The 19959-nt window shown below is 35.2% G+C and overlaps 1 protein-coding gene and 1 non-coding gene across 2 annotated transcripts; both read right to left on the bottom strand.

Annotated features, from left to right (window-relative positions):
• Window positions 1–11510: 11510 nt before the first annotated feature.
• TRNAI-AAU (transfer RNA isoleucine (anticodon AAU)) lies at window positions 11511–11584 on the bottom strand. Its single transcript has one exon. It is a non-coding gene; the product is annotated as a tRNA-Ile (tRNA).
• Window positions 11585–12603: 1019 nt separating this feature from the next.
• On the bottom strand, window positions 12604–18938 carry LOC143551073 (cold-regulated 413 plasma membrane protein 2-like). The gene is made up of 5 exons (XM_077041591.1): window positions 18922–18938; window positions 16490–16681; window positions 15151–15258; window positions 14999–15069; window positions 12604–13024 (listed from the first exon to the last, which is right to left on the bottom strand). The coding sequence occupies exons 2-5, from the start codon at window positions 16672–16674 to the stop codon at window positions 12774–12776; spliced, it is 615 nt and encodes a 204-aa protein (XP_076897706.1). The 5' UTR covers window positions 16675–16681; window positions 18922–18938; the 3' UTR covers window positions 12604–12773.
• Between the last annotated feature and the right edge of the window lie 1021 nt (window positions 18939–19959).

Genomic DNA, 19959 nt, shown 5'->3' with positions numbered 1-19959 from the left:
TATATTGCCAATTAAACATCCAAATTCCTAAATTCTAATGGAGAATTTGCTTGTAAGTTCGACAAGTTAAAATATTAAGTTTTTAGCATGGGTTTTTTAAACAATTTAAAACTCGAATCCTATTCGTAACCTACTTGTCATCAGTGGCGTAGTCAGGAAAATTTTCATACGGGTTTGGAAAAATTTTGAGAAACAGTTGACCAATTGTTTATCACTTATATTTGGGTACTCTACGGGTTTGATGTTGAATTTTCTACATGTTCGTTGTCAAAATACACTAATATACAACACTAAAACAAAATTTTGTATGAGTTTGACCGAACCCGTTCCCCTGAAGTTGTCTGCGCCCCTGCTTGTCATTGTTCAACTACTCCCTCCGTCCCATTATAAGTGTCCTAGTTTGTCTTTTCAAGTCTTTCTTTTGCAACTTTGACCGTAAATATTTTTGTTCGTGTCATATAATACTTGATGAAAATTATATCAATGCAAAATACATTTAAAACTCAATCCATTCGTATATTTTATATCAAGTATTATATAACACAAAAAAAATGTCGGTCAAAGTTAAATAAGAAAGACTTGAAAAATCAAACTAAGACACTTATAATGGGACGGAGGGAGTATATTTTAAAATTAAAATGCAGTGTTATTCCATACTCTTTAATTCACGGGTCAGTTTTGTACTTTCTCTTGACTTTTTGGTGCACAAATAGAGACCCACTTTCCTTTTTTGGGAATTCTGTTTACAACAAAACATTTCTTTTTTTGCAAGGTTTACAACAAAACATTATTTAATTAATTATTTTTCAAAATTAGCCTACTTGCTTATTTTATAATTTTTATCTATATTTATAAAAACATTATTTATTTAATTATTTCTCAAAACTAGCCTACTTGTTTACTTTTAGGTCGCTAAACGAAAATAAACTTTTTTAAACGTTCATGTACAATTCGACGATCAAATAAAAATATTTTTTTATTAAACGAGCAAACACTGACAGTCTAACACATATCATGTATATTCATTTACGTGTTTATATATTTCATTTCATTTACATTTATGGATAAGTTACTAGCGACACTGATACATTCGTTTATATAAATAATTCCCATTCATTAATATACATAGAGAAAAAACAACGTTCATTATAATATAACCTCCACATTTGTGGGTGTTAGTGGTGGGAACTAATAAATCCAAAGTTAATAAAGATTGTAAAACAAAAATGCAATAATATTAAAGACATTTGACTTAACAGCTTACAACTAATAAATCCAAAGTTAATAAAGATTGGAAAACGAAGTGCTAAATATTGAAAGGCATTTGGTTTAATAGCCTACGAGACAACAAATGGTGTCATTAATAGGGCACGGATAATATTTATAAAATTATGTGTTGTTATTGAATCCAGTATCTGAATTCATCCAATTATATTGTGAATTCACCTCGTTGTTGTTTGCGCCTGCTGAATTTTTACATACGCGAGCCAAGCCATTAGTTGTCCTCCTTTAGTCAAAGCAAAACCCAAATGAGCACGCTCGCCCGGAGTCGCGGCACCCGCTCGTGGCAAGTGGTGAAGTGAAGGCGTTGTGGTGTTTTTGGCCGATGTGGCTCGCTCCAGGCCGCTCATGGTTGGGCTGGCGGGCCACAACGGATAGCCTAATTCAACAAAAACCACAATCAACTAAAGTGCAATGAGAAAAAAAGAGTATAATGATGAACCAGGCTAAACCGACAGAGTAACAATATGTCACACCCCGGCTTAGGGCCTAAGCGTATGACCAATAGTTGGTACCTGTTTTGTAAATACATCAGAGTTGCGGTTTGTTTTAGCGGAAGACTTTGGTTATAATAAAATATTAATTAATTTATTTGAAATCTTCTCGGATAATAAATACCCGAGTGTTCGATTTATAAATCATGTTTAAATCTTGTTCATAATATTTTGATAATTTAAAACTGAGCCATCTCTACCTTGCGAGCGTTTATATCCATGAATGACTATATTTCTTGCAACCTCTGCTAATCTGTTTTCCTGAAATGTGGGGGAAAAATACGTCAGCGATATGCTGGTGAACACGTATAACTCAATAAAATATTTTGAATGACGATTACAATACAAACATAGTTTTCTTGACAATCTCAGCGGAAGTATTTATACTTCCGGTATATGTACCACTGCCTACACACATAACGGTATTCTCCGAGCCAAACGGCCCTGAATAGAGAACTAGTCATGACTGTTGCAGCCTGCGGCTTCCTTGCCTTTGATTGATTGATTGGGCTTTAACAGTTATGTATGGATCCAGACACATGCGTATTCGGTCTGAGTTGATTTTATTCTCTACTTTGTATTATAACGTTTTAGAGATCACATGATCTCATGTAGACATTGATTGACTCGTTAAGACAAACACCCGTTCGTCTCATTGAGTATAAATATGTTTTGACTGATTAAAAAAGTTAACGTATTCACCTGTGACTGTCTGTTGTGAATGATGTGGTGATCTCATTTGAAAACCTTTGTGAATTAATGAATGATTGACCTATAATAAAACATGTTTATATAAATACCCGGATCGTCTTTTAATCCGGCTACAGACCTTTAGTCTGGTTTTGATAGCTTAAACCTTGATTGATCATTTGCTCATAAAATACTTTGGACATGAATTCCTTTCTCTTTATTTGCCAATCATGTACTTTGTTTCTTCTTCAAGAAGAAATGTTTACAATATGTTTCTTCTTCAAGAAGAAACGTCATTTATCTATAACCTTTATAAAATCTCATGTTTCTTAATCATAAAGAAACACTAGTTTTTTACTATACCTCTTGTGGGTAAAGCTTATCTTTTCTCACTATATTCTCATGTATGTGAATACTTGCATTTCTTATCCATAGAAGAAATTATATTTGGTTGTAGCCTTTGTTTTTGTATTTCTTAATTATAAAGATATTTTTATTTAATTATTATAATTTGATCAAGGTCTAGGCTATACCCCTGGCTAGGGTCTAAGCCTTTGAAATAATAATATTTTATTTGGGCAGAACTCTTACCTTGTTCGGCTTATTATTTTCTAGATTCTCGGGCAGCACTTCGACGCTTGCACGTATAATGAGAATTTTGATAAACAACTCCTCGGCACGCAAATCGAGGCAATGTTCGGGGGTCGCCGGGTCGTGCACGTACTTCGAGGCAGAATGTCGGGTCGGCACAGTTTACGAGGCCGTCACGCGTTACGAGGTCGGCAAGCAAAACGAGGTGCGCCGGTCGTCGGGATTGTCGGTACGAACTTCGAGGTGTCGTCGGTATATGGTGCGGATAACGAGGTTATGATTTGTTGGGTCGCGACACGGAAACCGAGGTAGAGAGTGAATAATTCTAGAGAGAGAACGTATTTATAGAGAGAGAGTGGAGTGGTGTGAAAATGAATGTGCCATCACCCTCGTATTTATAGCTGAATTCTGGTCCCATCGCGATACGTGATGGCACCTTTCTATTGGTCATCGCGTATCGCGATGACACGTGTTTCTTAGAGAGTGCCACGTATCGCCACGTGGCGGACACGTATCACTTTCTTACACACCCTCTGCCACGTGGCGTACACGTGTCATTTTCTAAGACACGTTATGCCACGTGTTGACACGTGGTCTGCCACGTGTGGCGATGTCTGCCACGTGTCACCTCCGGGTGACACGTGTCACCTCTGGGTGACACGTGTTGATGTGTCATCAAGGAACATCGCGATGGCCTCCTTGGCTATGCCCGTCGCGTATCGCGAAGGGTCAAAATTTTTCATTTTTAATCCCTTTTCTTCTATTGACTTGTAATATTTGGATCAAAAATTTTGGGGATGTTACACAATATATCTTTCGAAAAACGTCTAAATGAAATAAAGAAAACAACCCCGTTTATAGGCACGAACTGGAAGTTTTGTAGAGAGTGTAGAGACTCTATGCGAAACTTCTGGTTTGGCAAATTACATAAAACTGAATAATAAAAGGAAAAATTAGGTAGTTTCGCAGATAATCCATTATACTTCCGAATATATAAAAAAATATATGTATTGATATAATACGTTGTTATTAAGTGATATTAATGTCATTAGAAAAAAAAGGAAATTAGTACTATTATTTTAGAAATCTATCTATATAATTGTCTACCTTAAAATCATACGTGTCGCTCTCACGTCGCTTCTCCATTCTTCTAGAGCCACCAGATTGCTTCATTTGTGAATGGAGGCTTCTCGTTAATTCCTTGATTTTCGTGGGTATTATCCTACGGGTTTGATGACCCGAATATCTCAAAACGGGTTATATGACATAAGCTGAATCCTTTCTCAAACTCTAACCTTAAGCCCTAATCCGATCCTCTTCTTCACTCCTCTCATTGGAGACTCTAATGGATTCGTATAAGTGATCCTCTCCTCTGTCTTTTCCATTCTATCAGTTCATTGCAGCCATAATCGTCTCTTGATTTAGTAGGTATTTTCGATTTCTATTTTCATCAATATTATGAACCCTAAAATTATCCAATCTATTATCTTTATTCAATTTGAAGAGGTCTTCTATAGGTTAAATCGTTATATACATATTTCCTACATGAGTTTGTTGTTTTCGGGATTTTGATTGTTGAACCTAAATACACAACAAAAGTCATGTTCTTTTATTTGCTTAATGTTATATATACAACACTACGTATCTGAATAGTGATGCTTGAATGAAAGGCTTTGTAGTATTGTTTAACTTTTGAGTTTGGGATTGAACTAAATTTAATTTGATCTTTTTACATTGTATATAATGTATGCATACCAACTGCTCGATGAAATGCCTGTGTGAGAATACCAGGATATCACACCCAGTATCAAACCCAGATACCATACATGGATCTAAAAACCTATGTCTGCCTACAGTTCAGTCTCTAACCCTAAGGAACCACCGATGGGTGACGACAAATCTTCTTTGACAGACGCCTAGCACCAAGAACAAAGTTAAAAAGAACATGAACCTGGGTAACAATCATTACCATAATTGCAACTCACCTCTGTTTCAATTAGTTTACGCTGCAATCCAATATCGATGACGAACCCTACTCAAGGTCATCATCCTCGGCTTTAGTTGGTCATATGTTTGTTGCTGTTCCATCTAATTCAATTCACTTAATTGTTCTTACTGCTCCGAATATTATTGATCTGAAGATGATGAATACTTCAATTTTCATTCTATATTTTGCATTTGTTATGCATATCGAATCTTTGTTAATTTGAGTATGGATAATCTGTACGCATCCAAATTGCTTGCAAATATGATGTAAGGTTCATTTATGCTAAAATTAAGTGACTCTATTATTTTATAAATCAAATGTTGTGTTTTTTAAGCTTTAATATACTATACACAATTAAAGTTCAAATTTGGCATCACACAGTTATAAATCAACATGATTGTGTTGAAAATCACTAAGATGTAATTGTGATTATTCAATTAGGCACATTTCAGCTATTTTTACTTAGCCACCTTCAGAAAGATATAGGGGAATAGGTTTTGCTTTAGCTTTCTGGTATTAATAGGTAATTGTTATATAATGATGTTTTGTTAAATTTCATATTGATTTCTTTGTAGGGTATTACTTGGACTTTAAGCTGTTGCAGATTCAAGTTTTGAGGTATCCTTTTTGCCTTTGGTCTCATTCGCCTACTTGATCTCAGCATCCACTGCTACTAACAGATAAAGAAATTGTGAGAATTTGAGATCGTGATCAGTAGGGGTCGAAGACCCCCTTGCAGCTTCGAGCATAAAGGATCGAAGGTTCGGACGATTTCATTAGGGGGTTTCGAATTTAGTAGACTGAGGTTTGATTCTATCATCCTTTTCTCACCTATGGCGGGTTTCCTATTGAGGGTGGTCTTCGGTACTCGGGGAATGGAGACGAGCAGTGGGCCAGTTAGTCGTTAAAAATTGCAATTGTTAGTCACATTTTAAGTTCCCAAATATTATTCAATAATGATTACTATCATATTTTTTCAGAAAAATAGCAACTATTCAGGGAGCTTATACTTTAAGTATTAAAAGGGCTAGACATAGTAAGGTTAGTTTTAACTTTCAAGACACTTCAAATTTTGATCCCACTGCATGCTGCAATTTTCTATAGTTATTAACTAAATGCTTATATATTCTAGGCTGCTTCCATGAGTGTGATAATGTACAAAAGTTGGGCATATTGTTAGACGTAAGAACGAAGGCACTGTATAGCAAATAAAAAGTTTGTTATTCTAATGTTAAAAGTATTTTTATAAAAAGCTGAGAGCTACCTTTTTATATATTTGATATACATGTTTTGATGGTGTGCAGGTAGTATAATACCAAGGTGCATCCAAGGTTATAATTTATGGCTTCCTATAGATTCGACAAAGCAATAAACTAGAGATGGAATGTGAAGCCATTGAACGAGTACGTTTAAAATATGTTGATGACTGATAATAGAATGAGTAGGAGGTTGATATTTTTTGTTATTTACCCGTGTAGTACATAATATCATCTCCATTTATAAACGTTAATGCACCTCAGTCTTCACGAAAAAGGTCACGCTCGGGCTCAGATTTGATATGCATGTTATGGACTAGGGGTGTGCATCATTCGGTTTGTAGCCTTAAACAAAACAGAGCTGAACTTAAACTTTATAAAATAAGCTGTTCTTTTTCTTTAATGAACCTGAGCAGATTGCCCCCGGCCCATTTATTTTTAAAAATGTAGATAACAATTTTTAAATGTACAAAACTGCCCTTTCATGAACTATTCTTTGTTTTTTTAATGTACTTAAACAGACTGCCCCGAAGCCATTTGTTTTTTAAACGTACAAACCTTCATACCCACAATTTTTAGTAAAGAGTTTTAAAAACAAATATGGTTTTAAACATATAGCCCGACATTTTTTGTTTAAGAGTTTTAAAAACTGATCGGTTATTTGTTTGGTTCGGTTAGTTCGTTACACCGTTCGGTTTCCCGCCTTAACCAAAACCGAAACCGGGCTGAACTTGAACTTTAACAAATGAGTTGTTCCATTTTTTTAATGGGCTCGACTAGATTGCCCCTAGCCTCTTTGTTTTCAAACATGCAGATAACAATTTTGAAACCTTTAAAATTTCCTTTCGTAAGCTCCTATTTTTATGGCCTGTTTAATTTCATACTGTGCTGGTTTTTTAGATGAGGCGATCCGATATCTTCTGCAAGTTTGGGTATGTTTATTAACCTTAGTGTTGTGCTTCGACTCCGTGAGTCGTTTTTGGATGCAAATTCAACAAAGAAAGACAAAATTTATCCTTAATATGTGTTTTATTGTTCTCATTTGAACTTCAATTATATTTTTATCATTAATATTATATTGACGGTTGGTTCAACTTGACATAAAATTAACAGCCATTCATGCATCTTCTGAGGAAGTTACCGAGTGGCTGAAAAATTCTTTTATTTGTGAATGCTTCTTTATAATATTCATTAGTACATTAGTTATTGATTATTGAAATAAATCAAATAACATTAGGTATTAGTTTTGACATAGAACCGCACAACAGTCAAACGTGTGAGTTACTCGCTCGGTAATAACGCCCACCAAATTAAAATTATTATTATTGTAGAAAGATCACTTGGGTGTGAGAGCTGTGAACTTGATATCGACATAAAGTTTCAAAAAGATTTCTCACGGGATACTGGACGGGCAGTTGGTGCCCCTGAAAAAGTGTACTTATGACCGACAACATGGCACTGCAAACACAAAAATGTAAAAACTATAAATACAAAATGAAAGTATCAAAGATGATAGAATATAAAGTACCTTCTACAAGGCATCCAACCGTTTAAAAACTTCAAGCATCTTTACCCTTAAATAGGGATTCCTAAATGTATGCTTGACTTGCCATGAACATAATAATGAAGTTTATAAAATAATCCAACCAAATAAAGATGGATTAATTGGCATAACCTTTGTGAGCACATGTATGGTTTTTCTATTAGATGTTCGTTGTTTTTATTGTTGTTCAAAATATAATTAACGTAAAAAACTAATATATACATATTAAATCAAAACAAAACTTGATTTAAAATATAACAAATTATTAGACTAATAAAATTGCAAAATGATTAAAAACAAGATGTCTAAATAAACCCGCGTAATGCGCGGGCTAAAAACTAGTATAAATATAAGGATAAATGTTACTTTAAATTGTCATAATTTTGATGATTAATACTTGGTATGAATGTATGACTAACTAACAATCATGGGTTAGTACCAGACTCAGCCAACCGACTTTTAATATTTCCACGTCACATGTTTCTTAACTTTTCATATAGTGTTTATATGCATTTATCTTTTTTGAATTCTGAAAGATAACATCTTTGATTTGGTTGACCAAACAAAATACATATATCTACATCTAAACTCAATTATATCATACTTATGTATAACGACGAATCGTGAACACATGATATAGGTGAGCTGAAGGATTTTGAATAATAATATAGATGGGCTGGACTCAACACATAACGACTGCTTAATTACAGTATTGATTTCGGAATATGAAACACCCGCAAATGCCCGCACACCGAGAGAGACACCGCTATTGCAAAATGATACAAAAACGGAGGGGACCAAAGATTTTACCTACCGAATAGTGAAATCTTGCAAATAAAAAAAAGTATAACTAGAAATTGATTAAAAAATATTATTATTATTACGGAAAAGTTAAACTACTATATGAAAAGGCTGGGTGGGCCGCGCCCGTCTTGGTCCACACTAAAATCCGCCAATGCTCATACATTATTTGCTTACGATATAATTTGTTGTCTGCTTACATGATATTTTATTGTAATCAGTTTATTCAATCAATTATCATATCAAATAATGACTACTATATCACTGGAAGAAATATTATATAAGAAATTTTGGGATGAAAAAAAGGGGGCCCTTTAACAAAAGGGAAAATTATGAGATTGACCCTTTATGGTAAATACACCAATTTAACACACTTAACACGTAATGTCACATTGTTCGATTGTGTAACGAAATTTGTTTGAATCAAAACGAATGACCTTGATTCCTCTCGTTAAGGGTAGCCAGGTAGTTAACAAAGTCAAACTAGTTCGGGTGTATTGGTCAAGAATGCCGGTAGTAGACATGCATTTAGTGAAGCAAATTGAACGCAAAGGACATATAGTGTCAGAAATCATGCTTCCACTATCATTAATCAAACTCGATCACAATACAAAACTAAAGATACAATCAACAATCGTTCTATGGAAAGACTAATAAACAGAATTGTCAATCACTATTGTGACGAACGAATACAATCGATCAAGAATCCAAAAGAAACGATCAAACCTTAATCATAAACAAAGAAGAATCGAGATCTAAATTCAGGAGAATATGTCGAAATCAAAAATCCATACGTTTAACACGACTTTTATGTTATTCATAACAAACAGCATAGGCCTTGACCTTCATAAGCTTCCATCTAGCCCATCAGACTTTAGCCCATCTTTCCATAAGCAAGTCCAAATCAAATTTCATGTGCAATCCCAACCATTAGCTCCAAGCCCAATAACATGTTACAAAATACAAACAATAGAAATCACAATTATAAGAAATAACACAAATGTGTTTGATATTTGAATTGACACTATATATTTTTAACATATAGCTAGCGGAAGAATATTTTTAGGAAAATAAGATTCTATGAAGCATCAAATATAAAGAATGAGTTTTGGTTTGACAAATAATAAGCCATTTTAGTTTAATAGAAAGGATTAAAGAATTTGACTCATTAGTTTTTAATAAAGTAAAAGAGGGTTAAAACATAAAAATGGCCAATGCATGTCATGATATACTTAAAAATCATTTTCGAAATAAAAAAATGCATAAACAATTAAACATGCTTTTATTTTGGTGTATAATTGACACACATGGTTTTTTATTAACAGGTTTAACATATCTTATGTAGAAAAAGTTATGTCCTTTAAAGTGTATGCATGCAATGAATAATAATGCGATGTGGTAGTGCGATCACCTTAAGGTAAAATATGTTGGTTGACCGTTTATTCCTTTAAGTAAATGTACCATTTTAACACACTTTACACATATTACCACATTATTCGCGTGTGTAGCAAAGTTTATTTAGATCAAAATGAATAAAATGAATGGCTTTGATTCCTTGTATTACAATCTACACATCAAGTATAACGTTTTACTTGTCGCACGTGTTGATCAAGAATGCAGGTAGTAACACCTGTTTAGTGAAGCAATTTACACCCTAAAGATGTATACCTAGCAAATGTTACCTGTATGAAAAAAAAATATATACAGTAAATTAAGCTTGTTTACACGTAACAAAACAGAATCCAATTTATAAAGTGTTTGAAAATAGTATGTTTATGATAGCAAATTCCATAAAGAATGAATTTTGGATTGACAAACACGACTGTGTTGAAGCAGTTAGGTTGTCTGGAGGGATTTTAGGTATGTGGGAATCCTTCGTTCTTTAGAACGATTCGGGTAATTAGAACACACATTTTTGGTGGTGTGATCATTGATTCATTTCTTCAGGTCCGTTTAGAATATAACAAATGTTTATGCTTCACCATCAAATGATAAGAATTACTTGGAGTAAAAGTGCATTTTCGTTTACGTGGCTTGTTCAAATATGTTATTTCAATCAAAACGCTTTCATTTCAAATGCACCTGCGTTAACACCGTTAGAGTTTTATAATAAATGAAGGACATTTTGGTCCTTTTGCAATTGGTGCTAGATACTAAAGCACCATGTACAACAAAACACTACTACCAGCACCTTCAACCTAAGCCACTGAGAACTCTAAACGAGGCGTCAGAAAAAGGTTGAAGGTGCTGGTAGTGTTATTAATATTTATGGGAACGAGGCGCCCGCATAAATGTATATATTCTAAAACAAGTTTTCATTATCTGAAATTCTGAAGCATACATTATGGGTAGTTCATACAACTCAAATGAACAAATAATAAATAAATGCATGGGCTTAAAATACTCATTAGCTTGAGTAATTCAGGTTGATCGGGTCTACCCGATTTAGGATATTTTAACCCAAATACCGACCTAACTAATTGATCTCAGGTTCGTGTCAGGAGTTTAATCGGGTGGGTGGGGTTATTTATTTATTCCGGTACAATTAAAAAACACACCCCTAAGAGACGGGCATTCCTCTATGGAGAGCCTCTCTGTGGTTGTAATGTATTGTAACTTAGTTTAGCATTAGTTTATTTCATAACTTCGACGTATCTTGGTTTAAGTTTTCATAATCATATAAAACATATAATAAAATCACGCGAAGGTCATTTGAAACATACAGGTGCTACTTAAACGTGTTCGAAAACAGTTTTCTTCTTAGAAAAAACACGATTACGTTAAATATTACGTTTGAAAAGGGCTAGAAATGACAATATTGTTCTTTTTTATAAAGTGAAGGCTTAGAAAAAAACTGATAAATGCAATGGCCCATGCAGGTCTCGAACCTGCGACCTTCGCGTTATTAGCACGACGCTCTAACCAACTGAGCTAATAGGCCAATTTGTTTAGTTAACTATAACAAGAATACATCTCCAAGAATTGACCATTTGCGATACTTGTTACGGTTATTTGCCAATAGTCAATAGTTATGGTTATTTAGAACCAAATTTCCAACAAAATACTAAGATTTTTATTTCTTTTAGCTTACTAAGATTCATCAGGTATGAAGATTACTACATAAATTAAACAATTAGTGAATTAACCCTTCCAACTGAATTAACAAATGTGCCTATAACTCGTTTAATTTCAAAGTTTAGAGAAACCCTGAACATAGCCTCGTATATTGTTTAGCAAAACGTCGAACCAAAATCTAATCTCATGTAGTTGTTAACTTCATTTTGGTGTTACCAAATGGCTGAACAGAAATCTAATCTCTAGTCATACTGGTACAACAATTAACAATATGCACTAGTCAACTAATATAGTTGGTGTGCTTGTGCATAGTATCAAATTCAAAAGAATATTTACCGGTGCGATTAGCTTACTGTCGATTATGTCTAGTTTTTTTTTCTTTAACCGGGATGATCGTGTCAGGTCAACGAAATTGAACAGAATTTCAATAATAACGTAAACTCATATATCAAAATAGTGTCCAAAATGGGTAAGTTTCTACCAGTTCGGATGAATAGTGTGATTATGTTTCGGTTGAAATAAGTTTGGATCCGGACAAGTTTCTATCTGTTCGGATTATTTATATTAGAAACTGGTTTCAAACCTAACCGGTTTTGACTTCTGTCGACTAAGACCGATCCGGTTTGTACACTTATGTTTCAAACCGAACCGGTTTTGACTTCTGTTGACTAAAACCGAGCATGTATTAAAACCAATCCGGTTTGACCAAAATCCGGTGCGTGCACCGATGTTTCAAACCGAACCGGTTTTGACTTCTGTTGGCTAAAACCGATCCGGTTTAACCAAAATCCAGTTTGTGCACCTATATTTCAAACAAACCATTATAAAATCATCCTTGTTCATAACAACAAACTTTAAAGCTTAAAACAGACTCATAAGTCACAATATACAACCCTTCTTCACTTAACTTATTCAAATCAAAACAATAACAAGTCCGAAATTACATACACACTAACCGAATTTCAATACACACATCAATCGAAAGATTTCACGAATCATAACCGATACAGAAAGCACAAATAATCTCACAACAAACACGCGTTCGCTGCAGATATTTACAGTAAGGTGATCAAAGCCCAAACTGGGAACACGAACAGAAGAAGGATACCAATGGAGTTAGAAACCCCGTGGCTCTTCGTGAACGCGTTCCTGAATCCTCCGGAAGCTCTAATGTGTTCTTGAAGCAGATAACATCCGATGCCTAAGCAAATAATCACGCCGATCCATCCTGCTCTTACGTAGCCGGTAACGAAGCTTGGAGATACCACGATTAGTAGAAGCAACGCTCCCGGTAACACCAAGTAATCTGTTTAGTTATCAATTATGAATTCTTTTAGTTCCGTTTTGATTGATTTTTTCGATTTCGATTGATGTGGTCGGGTTTTGGCTTTTTGTTTCATTTTCGCCGATTTTTTCGGTTTCGGTTCGATTCTCGGTGGGGTTTTATTTTTATTTTTATTTTTTTATGGAACGAGGATAACGTAGGAAACATTTTAGTTTTTTAGATTTTTTGTTTTTTATTTATATTTTAAGTTATGATTTTATTTATTTTTTTGGAAATTTTTGAGGGGTTTTCTGTTAAGATCAAAAACCCTCAAAAAAAATATTCAAAAATAATAATTAAAAAATTATAACTCAAATATAAATCATAAACAAAAAAGTAAAAACACTAAAATGTTTCCTACATTGTCCTCGTTCCATAAAAAAAACACACCAAAAAAATCGGTTTTGGCTCTTTGTTTCGTTTTCGTCGATTTTTCGGTTTCGGTTCGATTCTCGGTGGTTTTTATTTTTATTTTTATTTTTTTATGGAACGAGGACAATGTAGGAAACATTTTCGTGTTTTTTTACTTTTTTTGTTTATGATTTATATTTTGAGTTATAACTTTTTAATTATTATTTTTGAATATTTTTTTGAGGGTTTTTGATCTTAATAGAAAACTCCTCAACAAACATTAAAAAAAAATAAAATAAAATAAAATGTTTCCACTATTATTCTCGTTCACAAAAAAAAAAGAAAAAAAAACTCAAAACCCGGTCCGACCCAAACCAAAACAAACCTTTTTTTAATTGACCTGTTCTGCCTCAAACTCGTTTTGACCCATGACTCATTTCAACCCATGACTCGTTCTACCCAACCCAACCCATTTGCCACCTCTAGTTACTAGTTATCAATAGAGGTGCAAACGAGCCAAGCTCCTCGCGGGCCACTTGAGATCAGATCGATAAAAAACTTGAAACGAGGTTGAGCTTTTTTGAGCTCCGGCCTCAAAGAAAACTCGTTTAGTTTTTGTTAGTTTTAGAACCCGAGCTCTAGACTTGTATGGAAACCTCGTTTAGGTTCTTCGAGCCTTAACGAGCCGAGAATAATTTATCTCGGGCTCCTCCAAGCAAGCTCGTTTAGTTATCGAGCCCGAGCTTTTTTCGAGCTCGAGTCTCAAAGAAAGCTCGATTAGTTGTCGAACCCGAGTCTCGAAGAAAGCTCGTTTAGAGATTGAGATCTAGCCTTGCATTGGAAGCTTGTTTAGACTCATCAAGCCTTAACTAACCTTAGGTAATTTTAAGTTTTACTTCTTTTTCGAGGTATGTGTATTAACTTCACACTACATAGGCGCACAACCGATCTTTGGCTTATTTAAGGCACTAAACGAGCTTGAGCCGAGCTTAGGCTCGTTCAAGGTTTTTCTCAAAATATATAGAAACGTATATAAATTAATTAACATATAATAAGCGAGCAGACCCGGCTCCGAGAACGGTAAAAAAATTTGGGGCCGAAGGCGAAATTTTTTTTGGGCCTAAATAAAAAGGTGTTCTTGTTGGGTTTAAACAATTTAATATTTAAATGAGCCTTAATTTTTCGGGCCTTATGATTTGGTTGTGTAAAAAACATTTTTTTTATAAAAATTATGGTTAAAATGTCTCAAGGTTAGAACCCATATCCTTTGGGTTGAAAGTCATACCCTTTTGCCACTAAACCAAGCTAGTGGTTGTTTAACTATGTTTAAACATTATATATACATATTAATTTTCATAAAAATATATATAATTTTTTTTAATCCGAGCCTATCGGGATGCCGGGCCGGGGTCCATCGACCACCCGGCCCTCCCTTATAGCCGGCCCTGTAAGCGAGCTGAGCCTCAGCTTGAAAAACGACTCATGAGCAAAGCTCAAGCTTTAGAAAAATAGCTTGAAACAAGTCAAGCTCGGGCCGGTTACAGTTATCAGTTACCACTTATCAGTTATCAATCACAACATGATATTAGGGTGGTGTGATTTGACCTGGAAAATGATTAGGAAAGAAGAGACGTAATATGACTCCAACTAGGGTGATCCATTTGCAGACATCTCCACTGATGAAAACACGAATCAAAATATGAATTTATGAAACATAAAGTATGAACAATTGGACATATTCACGAGTTGATACTTACTGCAAAATTCCAAACAGCCAGTCAGGAATCGTTAAGAAGATATAAGGCACCAGTAAAGACGTTAGCATATTCGTCCTCCAGTTTGTTCGATCCAGTATCAGCAAATAACTGCAACATAATACATCATCAAAACAAATAATAAATTTACAATGTGAAGAAATTTAATTTGATAATGTTGCATAGCTAGGATTAGGAGTGCAAACAACCCGAGCTGCTCTCGAGCTACTCAAGCTCGGATCGATAAAAGGCTATAAACAAGCCAAGCTTCTTCGAGCAGTAACGAGCCTTGTGTATATTTACGCTTGACCTCTTTTGGACTTCTATATATAAATTTCACATTGCGCAGCCGAGCTCGAGCCTAGCTTAAGCTAATTGAAGTTTTTTCTCATAATATTTAAAAATAAGTAAAAACGTATAAAAAGTTAATAGATAATAAACGAGCCAAGTTCGATGTTTAGAGAAAAAAAAAGAAGCTCAAAATGAGCCGAGCTCGAGCCTAGCTTGAGCTAGTTTAAGGTTTTTCTCAAAATATCTAAAAATAAGTAAAACGTATATAAAATTAATAGATAACAAACAAGTCGAGCTCGATCCTTGGAAAAAAAACGCAAAACGAGCAAAGCTCAAGCCTAGCTTAAGAGCTAGTTTAAAGTTTTCGGCAAAATACATAAAAATAAGTAAAAAGTAAAAACATATATAAATTAATTAATAGATAATAAACGAGCCGAGCTCGATCTTTAGAAAAAAAAAGCTCAAAACGAGCTGAGCTCGAGCCTTATCAAGCCTTGTGTATTTTTACGTTTTACCTCTTTTGGATTTCTATATATTAATTTCACACTACACAACCGACATCAAGCCTAGCTTAGACTCGTTTAAAATTTTTCTCAAAATACATAATAAGTCAAAACAACTCATGAGCCGAGCTCAATCCGATTTCTTTTAAATCAGAGTTTATTAAGGAAGCTGCTGCTTCTGATGCAGCAGGATCTGTTGACGAAAATCACATATTTAAAACTATTGGACTAAAACCGTAAATTTGAACAAACACGTGAACAAAAACCGCAGCTTACTCTAAATTATTTAATGAATGATAAACAAGCCAAACTCGATCTTTAAAAACAAAAAAAAAAAAAAACTGGGAAAGAGCTAAGCTCGAGCCTAGTCGAGCTGATCATAAAAAAAAACTGATCTGATTAATTTTAAAGATCTAATATTAACAAATAGTATTTGAACACATCAAAGAAACGGATTATAGCTTCACACCCGGATTCATTCATTCATTCATTCATTAACATTTAACAACAAGAAGAAGATGTGGAGAGGCGTATTGATTACAACTTACATGGCCGCAAAGCACGCGAACCATTGGAGAACGGTGGTAACAAACCCACCGCTGACTCCAAGCTTGATAACATGGTTTGCTAGCTTTCTGGTAGCGTCTCCGATTTCTTTTAAATCGGAGTTGATTAAAGTGGCTGCGGTTGGATCAGTTGACATTTTCAGGTAGTTTGTTACACTCTTCATCATAATTTTGGTATGGAGTTTGTTAGTTATGAGATGAATGTTGAAGAAGAAGAAGAAGATATTGTGAGTTTGGAAATAGGGAGGATGAAGGAGAGGAGAGTGTGATATGTAGTACCTAACCACGAATTTACACACGATAGTACTTGCTGGCATGTGATATTAATATTATATTAAATAAATACACTAATAATTTAAAAAAAAAAAATTTATTTTTCTCCGTCTCCCGTTAACAATGTCTATATTTTGTTTTTTATTTAACTCGTTACAAATGTTCACTTTCAAAATTTATTAGTTATTTCAAAGTTTATTCTTAATTACACACAGTTAGCATTAATAAATAATATCGATGGACCCAATTTTTAATGACATTATTGTCATTTGGTAAGCAAAAAAGATAATAATTCAATCTACCTAAAACGTTGTGTTTTTCAAATTATGACACTTTTAATGGGACGGATATGAGTTTGGGAATATATTAGTTTTTTTAGAAAAGGTTTTCTTAATTCAGTGACGGACCTAGGAAAAAATTACACATGGGTTGAAAGGGTTAGTGTCAACATTTTATATGGGTCAATTGGTATTTTAACATATATATACATTTAAAAGATTTTTTCATACGGCCGGTCGACACCTACACCATTGGTGTAGGTCCGCCACTATGTTGACCTCTTTTGTGAAGAGATAAAAAGTATGTATAATAAGCATGTGTTTTTCACAATGTGATGTAGCGGTAGAAAGTTTGCGTTTTTAATGGAGACTCATTTCGATCTTCATATACAACATTTTGGGCAGGGATTTGGTGGCTTTCTGAAGGAAAACCGGGATATTTGTGATCTCCGGTTCAACCCTGAGGGCGACCGAGATATGGCCAAGTTTGGACGAAAACGCTGGAGTGGCTGGACTCACTACGCATAAAACTTTTCGTAAACTAGTGTGACCGGGCTCAAAACTTTCGAACACAAACGAGTAAATTTATTCTGCATATAAAACTTTTCGAATGAAAACACATAAATATACAGTAAGAAATGGGAGTGACCGGAACCACCTAGGGCCACAATACAAGCTTCCCATTGCATCCAAGTGTTACAAACAGTGGGTCTTCAGATGGATGAGTTTTTCCCAGAACTGGAGATAATTTGAAGATGTTTAAAGGCTCCGTATGACTAAATTAGACTAGCTGACAGTGACCTTTTACCATTGGGTTATCTAATACGAAGTACCTAACCAATTATCTAACTATTAACTATTAAAAATGTATGATAACTAGTACCTAACCACAAACTTAGACACGTTGATACTAGCTGGCATATTTGATATTAAATAATGGAATTATTTATTATAACGTTTTATTTTGGTTTTGGTATTTGTTTATAAGCATGATACATGTGAATTTGTGAGTGTGTTTTAAGTATCTAGTTTCTTACATTAAGGTGATACTATTCTGAAAATGACGGAAAGTCAATGATGTCTGCCTTCTTTTTCTTAAAGGTGGATTGATTTAAGACTATATTGATTGGTTGAACCAATAAATTGTAAGAGTTTTTATTGTAACATTTGATATAGTTTTTTAAAAATTAGCAAGGACGGGTCACGCATGTAAACCGTGAGAGTTCTTAGCCAAACGTGTTTTAAAAGTAAAAACAAAGTCACTAGTCAAGTGTAAAAAGGAACGAGTCATCATCATACACTTCTAAAACTCATTCCCCTTCATTTCTTTCAACGTTTAAAGTACAAACCAGAAGTACGTGTAATTAATTTTTTATTTTATTTTATTCACATGCATATTTTGTCAAAAACCAACATGTCCTACCCGCACATTTTATCATGTGTAATTTAACTAATTTTTTTTGCTTACTTAAACTTTAGCAACAACAAAATACTATGAAATATTTAATACGTGACGTCTCTACCAATAGGGGTAATATGTTTGTGATTCTAGTAGTATCAAGACTAGAACTATTTAACATTTTGTTTGTCTGATTTTATACAAATTAGTTTTGATATTGAAGAAACACTAACCGGACCCCGGGCAGATTACTGGTAACCTGGGGGTTGGATAGCTGTTTCCCACGAGGGGTTAGACCCTTGGAAGATGGTTCTTCTGATAACCTGCAAAACAGACACCGTGAGCTCGTCACTGAGAAGGGGGGGGGGGGGTTCCTCCTTGTGACCACCCTCCGGCGTGAGAATCAGACTAGATTGCTCTTTAAATATAAAAATATATTAAGAGATTGCTAGAGCAGATATCAGGTATAATATGATGATAATGTGAGATATGTTGTGTTTAGATGATCATACCATTTGGGGTATTTATAGCCGAAGGTAGGTTTCCAAGGAGGTATGGCCGGCTGCAACAGTGTTCCTGTTCATCAACAGTAGCCTACGCACGTGCCCTGCTGGTAGTTGGTGGGTAGGCAGCGGCTGATAGCGACCAGGCCTGCTGTATACTATTCCCTTTCCACCAACTGCCGGCTACGCACGTGGTATGACAGTAGTTGGTGAGTAGGCAGCGGCTTAATAGTGATATAGTACAGGAGCATGCTGCTCGCCATACTGTATCAGTGAGCTGTCGTATCCTTGATCAGATCTTTCGCCCATACCTCGTCAGGTACAGTAAAAGGTCCTTCAGTATACAAACTGGCTTATTTGGGCGGGAGTATTCCCCCTCCCGCCTCTGTGCGGGATTGCTCCCGGCTTTGCTCATTCCTTCAGGTGACACTGAATGATCGAGAGCTAAGTACCTAGTGCGTGTAGCCATGCTGCGCGGGTGGCCTTCCCTCATGGCTTGTATCCGAGGCTGCGGGAACAGGCGGAGTCCTTCACCATGGGAGGCATTTCCTGCGGGACCAGCTTGCATACTGCGCGTAAGGACGTCACGTCTCTGAGCATGGTTGGTCCTGCGGATCCAGTTGGTCTCTGCGCAGACGTCCCTGTTTAAGGTGAGTCTTGCGGGTCCAACTGGGCTCTGCTGGGACCTACCTCTTCAAGTCCCCCCAGTCCAATGTTCTTCTCATGCGTGTTTAATAAAGTGAGGTGAACTTTTGGACTTAAGCAAAGGGTTTTGAAAAGGGTTTTGTAAGGTTTTCCATGGGAAGTCCTTGTCACTTGCAGAAATGCCCGAGTTTCCTGCTTGGTCTTTGGGTATGATGCGGGTAGGTCTGTAACCTCCTCGCAAGTCAGGAGCATTGAGTCCCAGTTGTGTGGATTCTCCGTGAGGTTTTGGTAGTTTTGAACATAGTGATCAATTATGTTAAAACCACCAATTCCATCCTGGAGCTTCAAACAACG

This window comes from Bidens hawaiensis, unplaced genomic scaffold, assembly GCF_021521415.1.
Source record: "Bidens hawaiensis isolate Kalapana, Puna unplaced genomic scaffold, B.hawaiensis_p1.1 tig00016259_1, whole genome shotgun sequence".
In the NCBI taxonomy this organism is placed as follows: Eukaryota; Viridiplantae; Streptophyta; class Magnoliopsida; order Asterales; family Asteraceae; genus Bidens; species Bidens hawaiensis.
The sequence above is the reverse complement of the archived record's forward strand: the minus strand, read 5'-3'. Positions and strand labels throughout refer to the sequence as shown.

What these genes read in the sequence shown, in the direction of transcription:
- LOC143551073 (XM_077041591.1), bottom strand. Translation starts at nt 16,674, where the DNA reads ATGATGAAGAGTGTAACAAACTACCTGAAAATGTCAACTGATCCAACC. An exon ending in TGGCTGTTTGGAATTTTGCA is followed by an intron (nt 15,070 to 15,150) that starts GTAAGTATCAAC and finishes TGTTTTCATCAG; the next exon opens with TGGAGATGTCTGCAAATGGA. An exon ending in CTTTCCTAATCATTTTCCAG is followed by an intron (nt 13,025 to 14,998) that starts GTCAAATCACAC and finishes ATAACTAAACAG; the next exon opens with ATTACTTGGTGTTACCGGGA.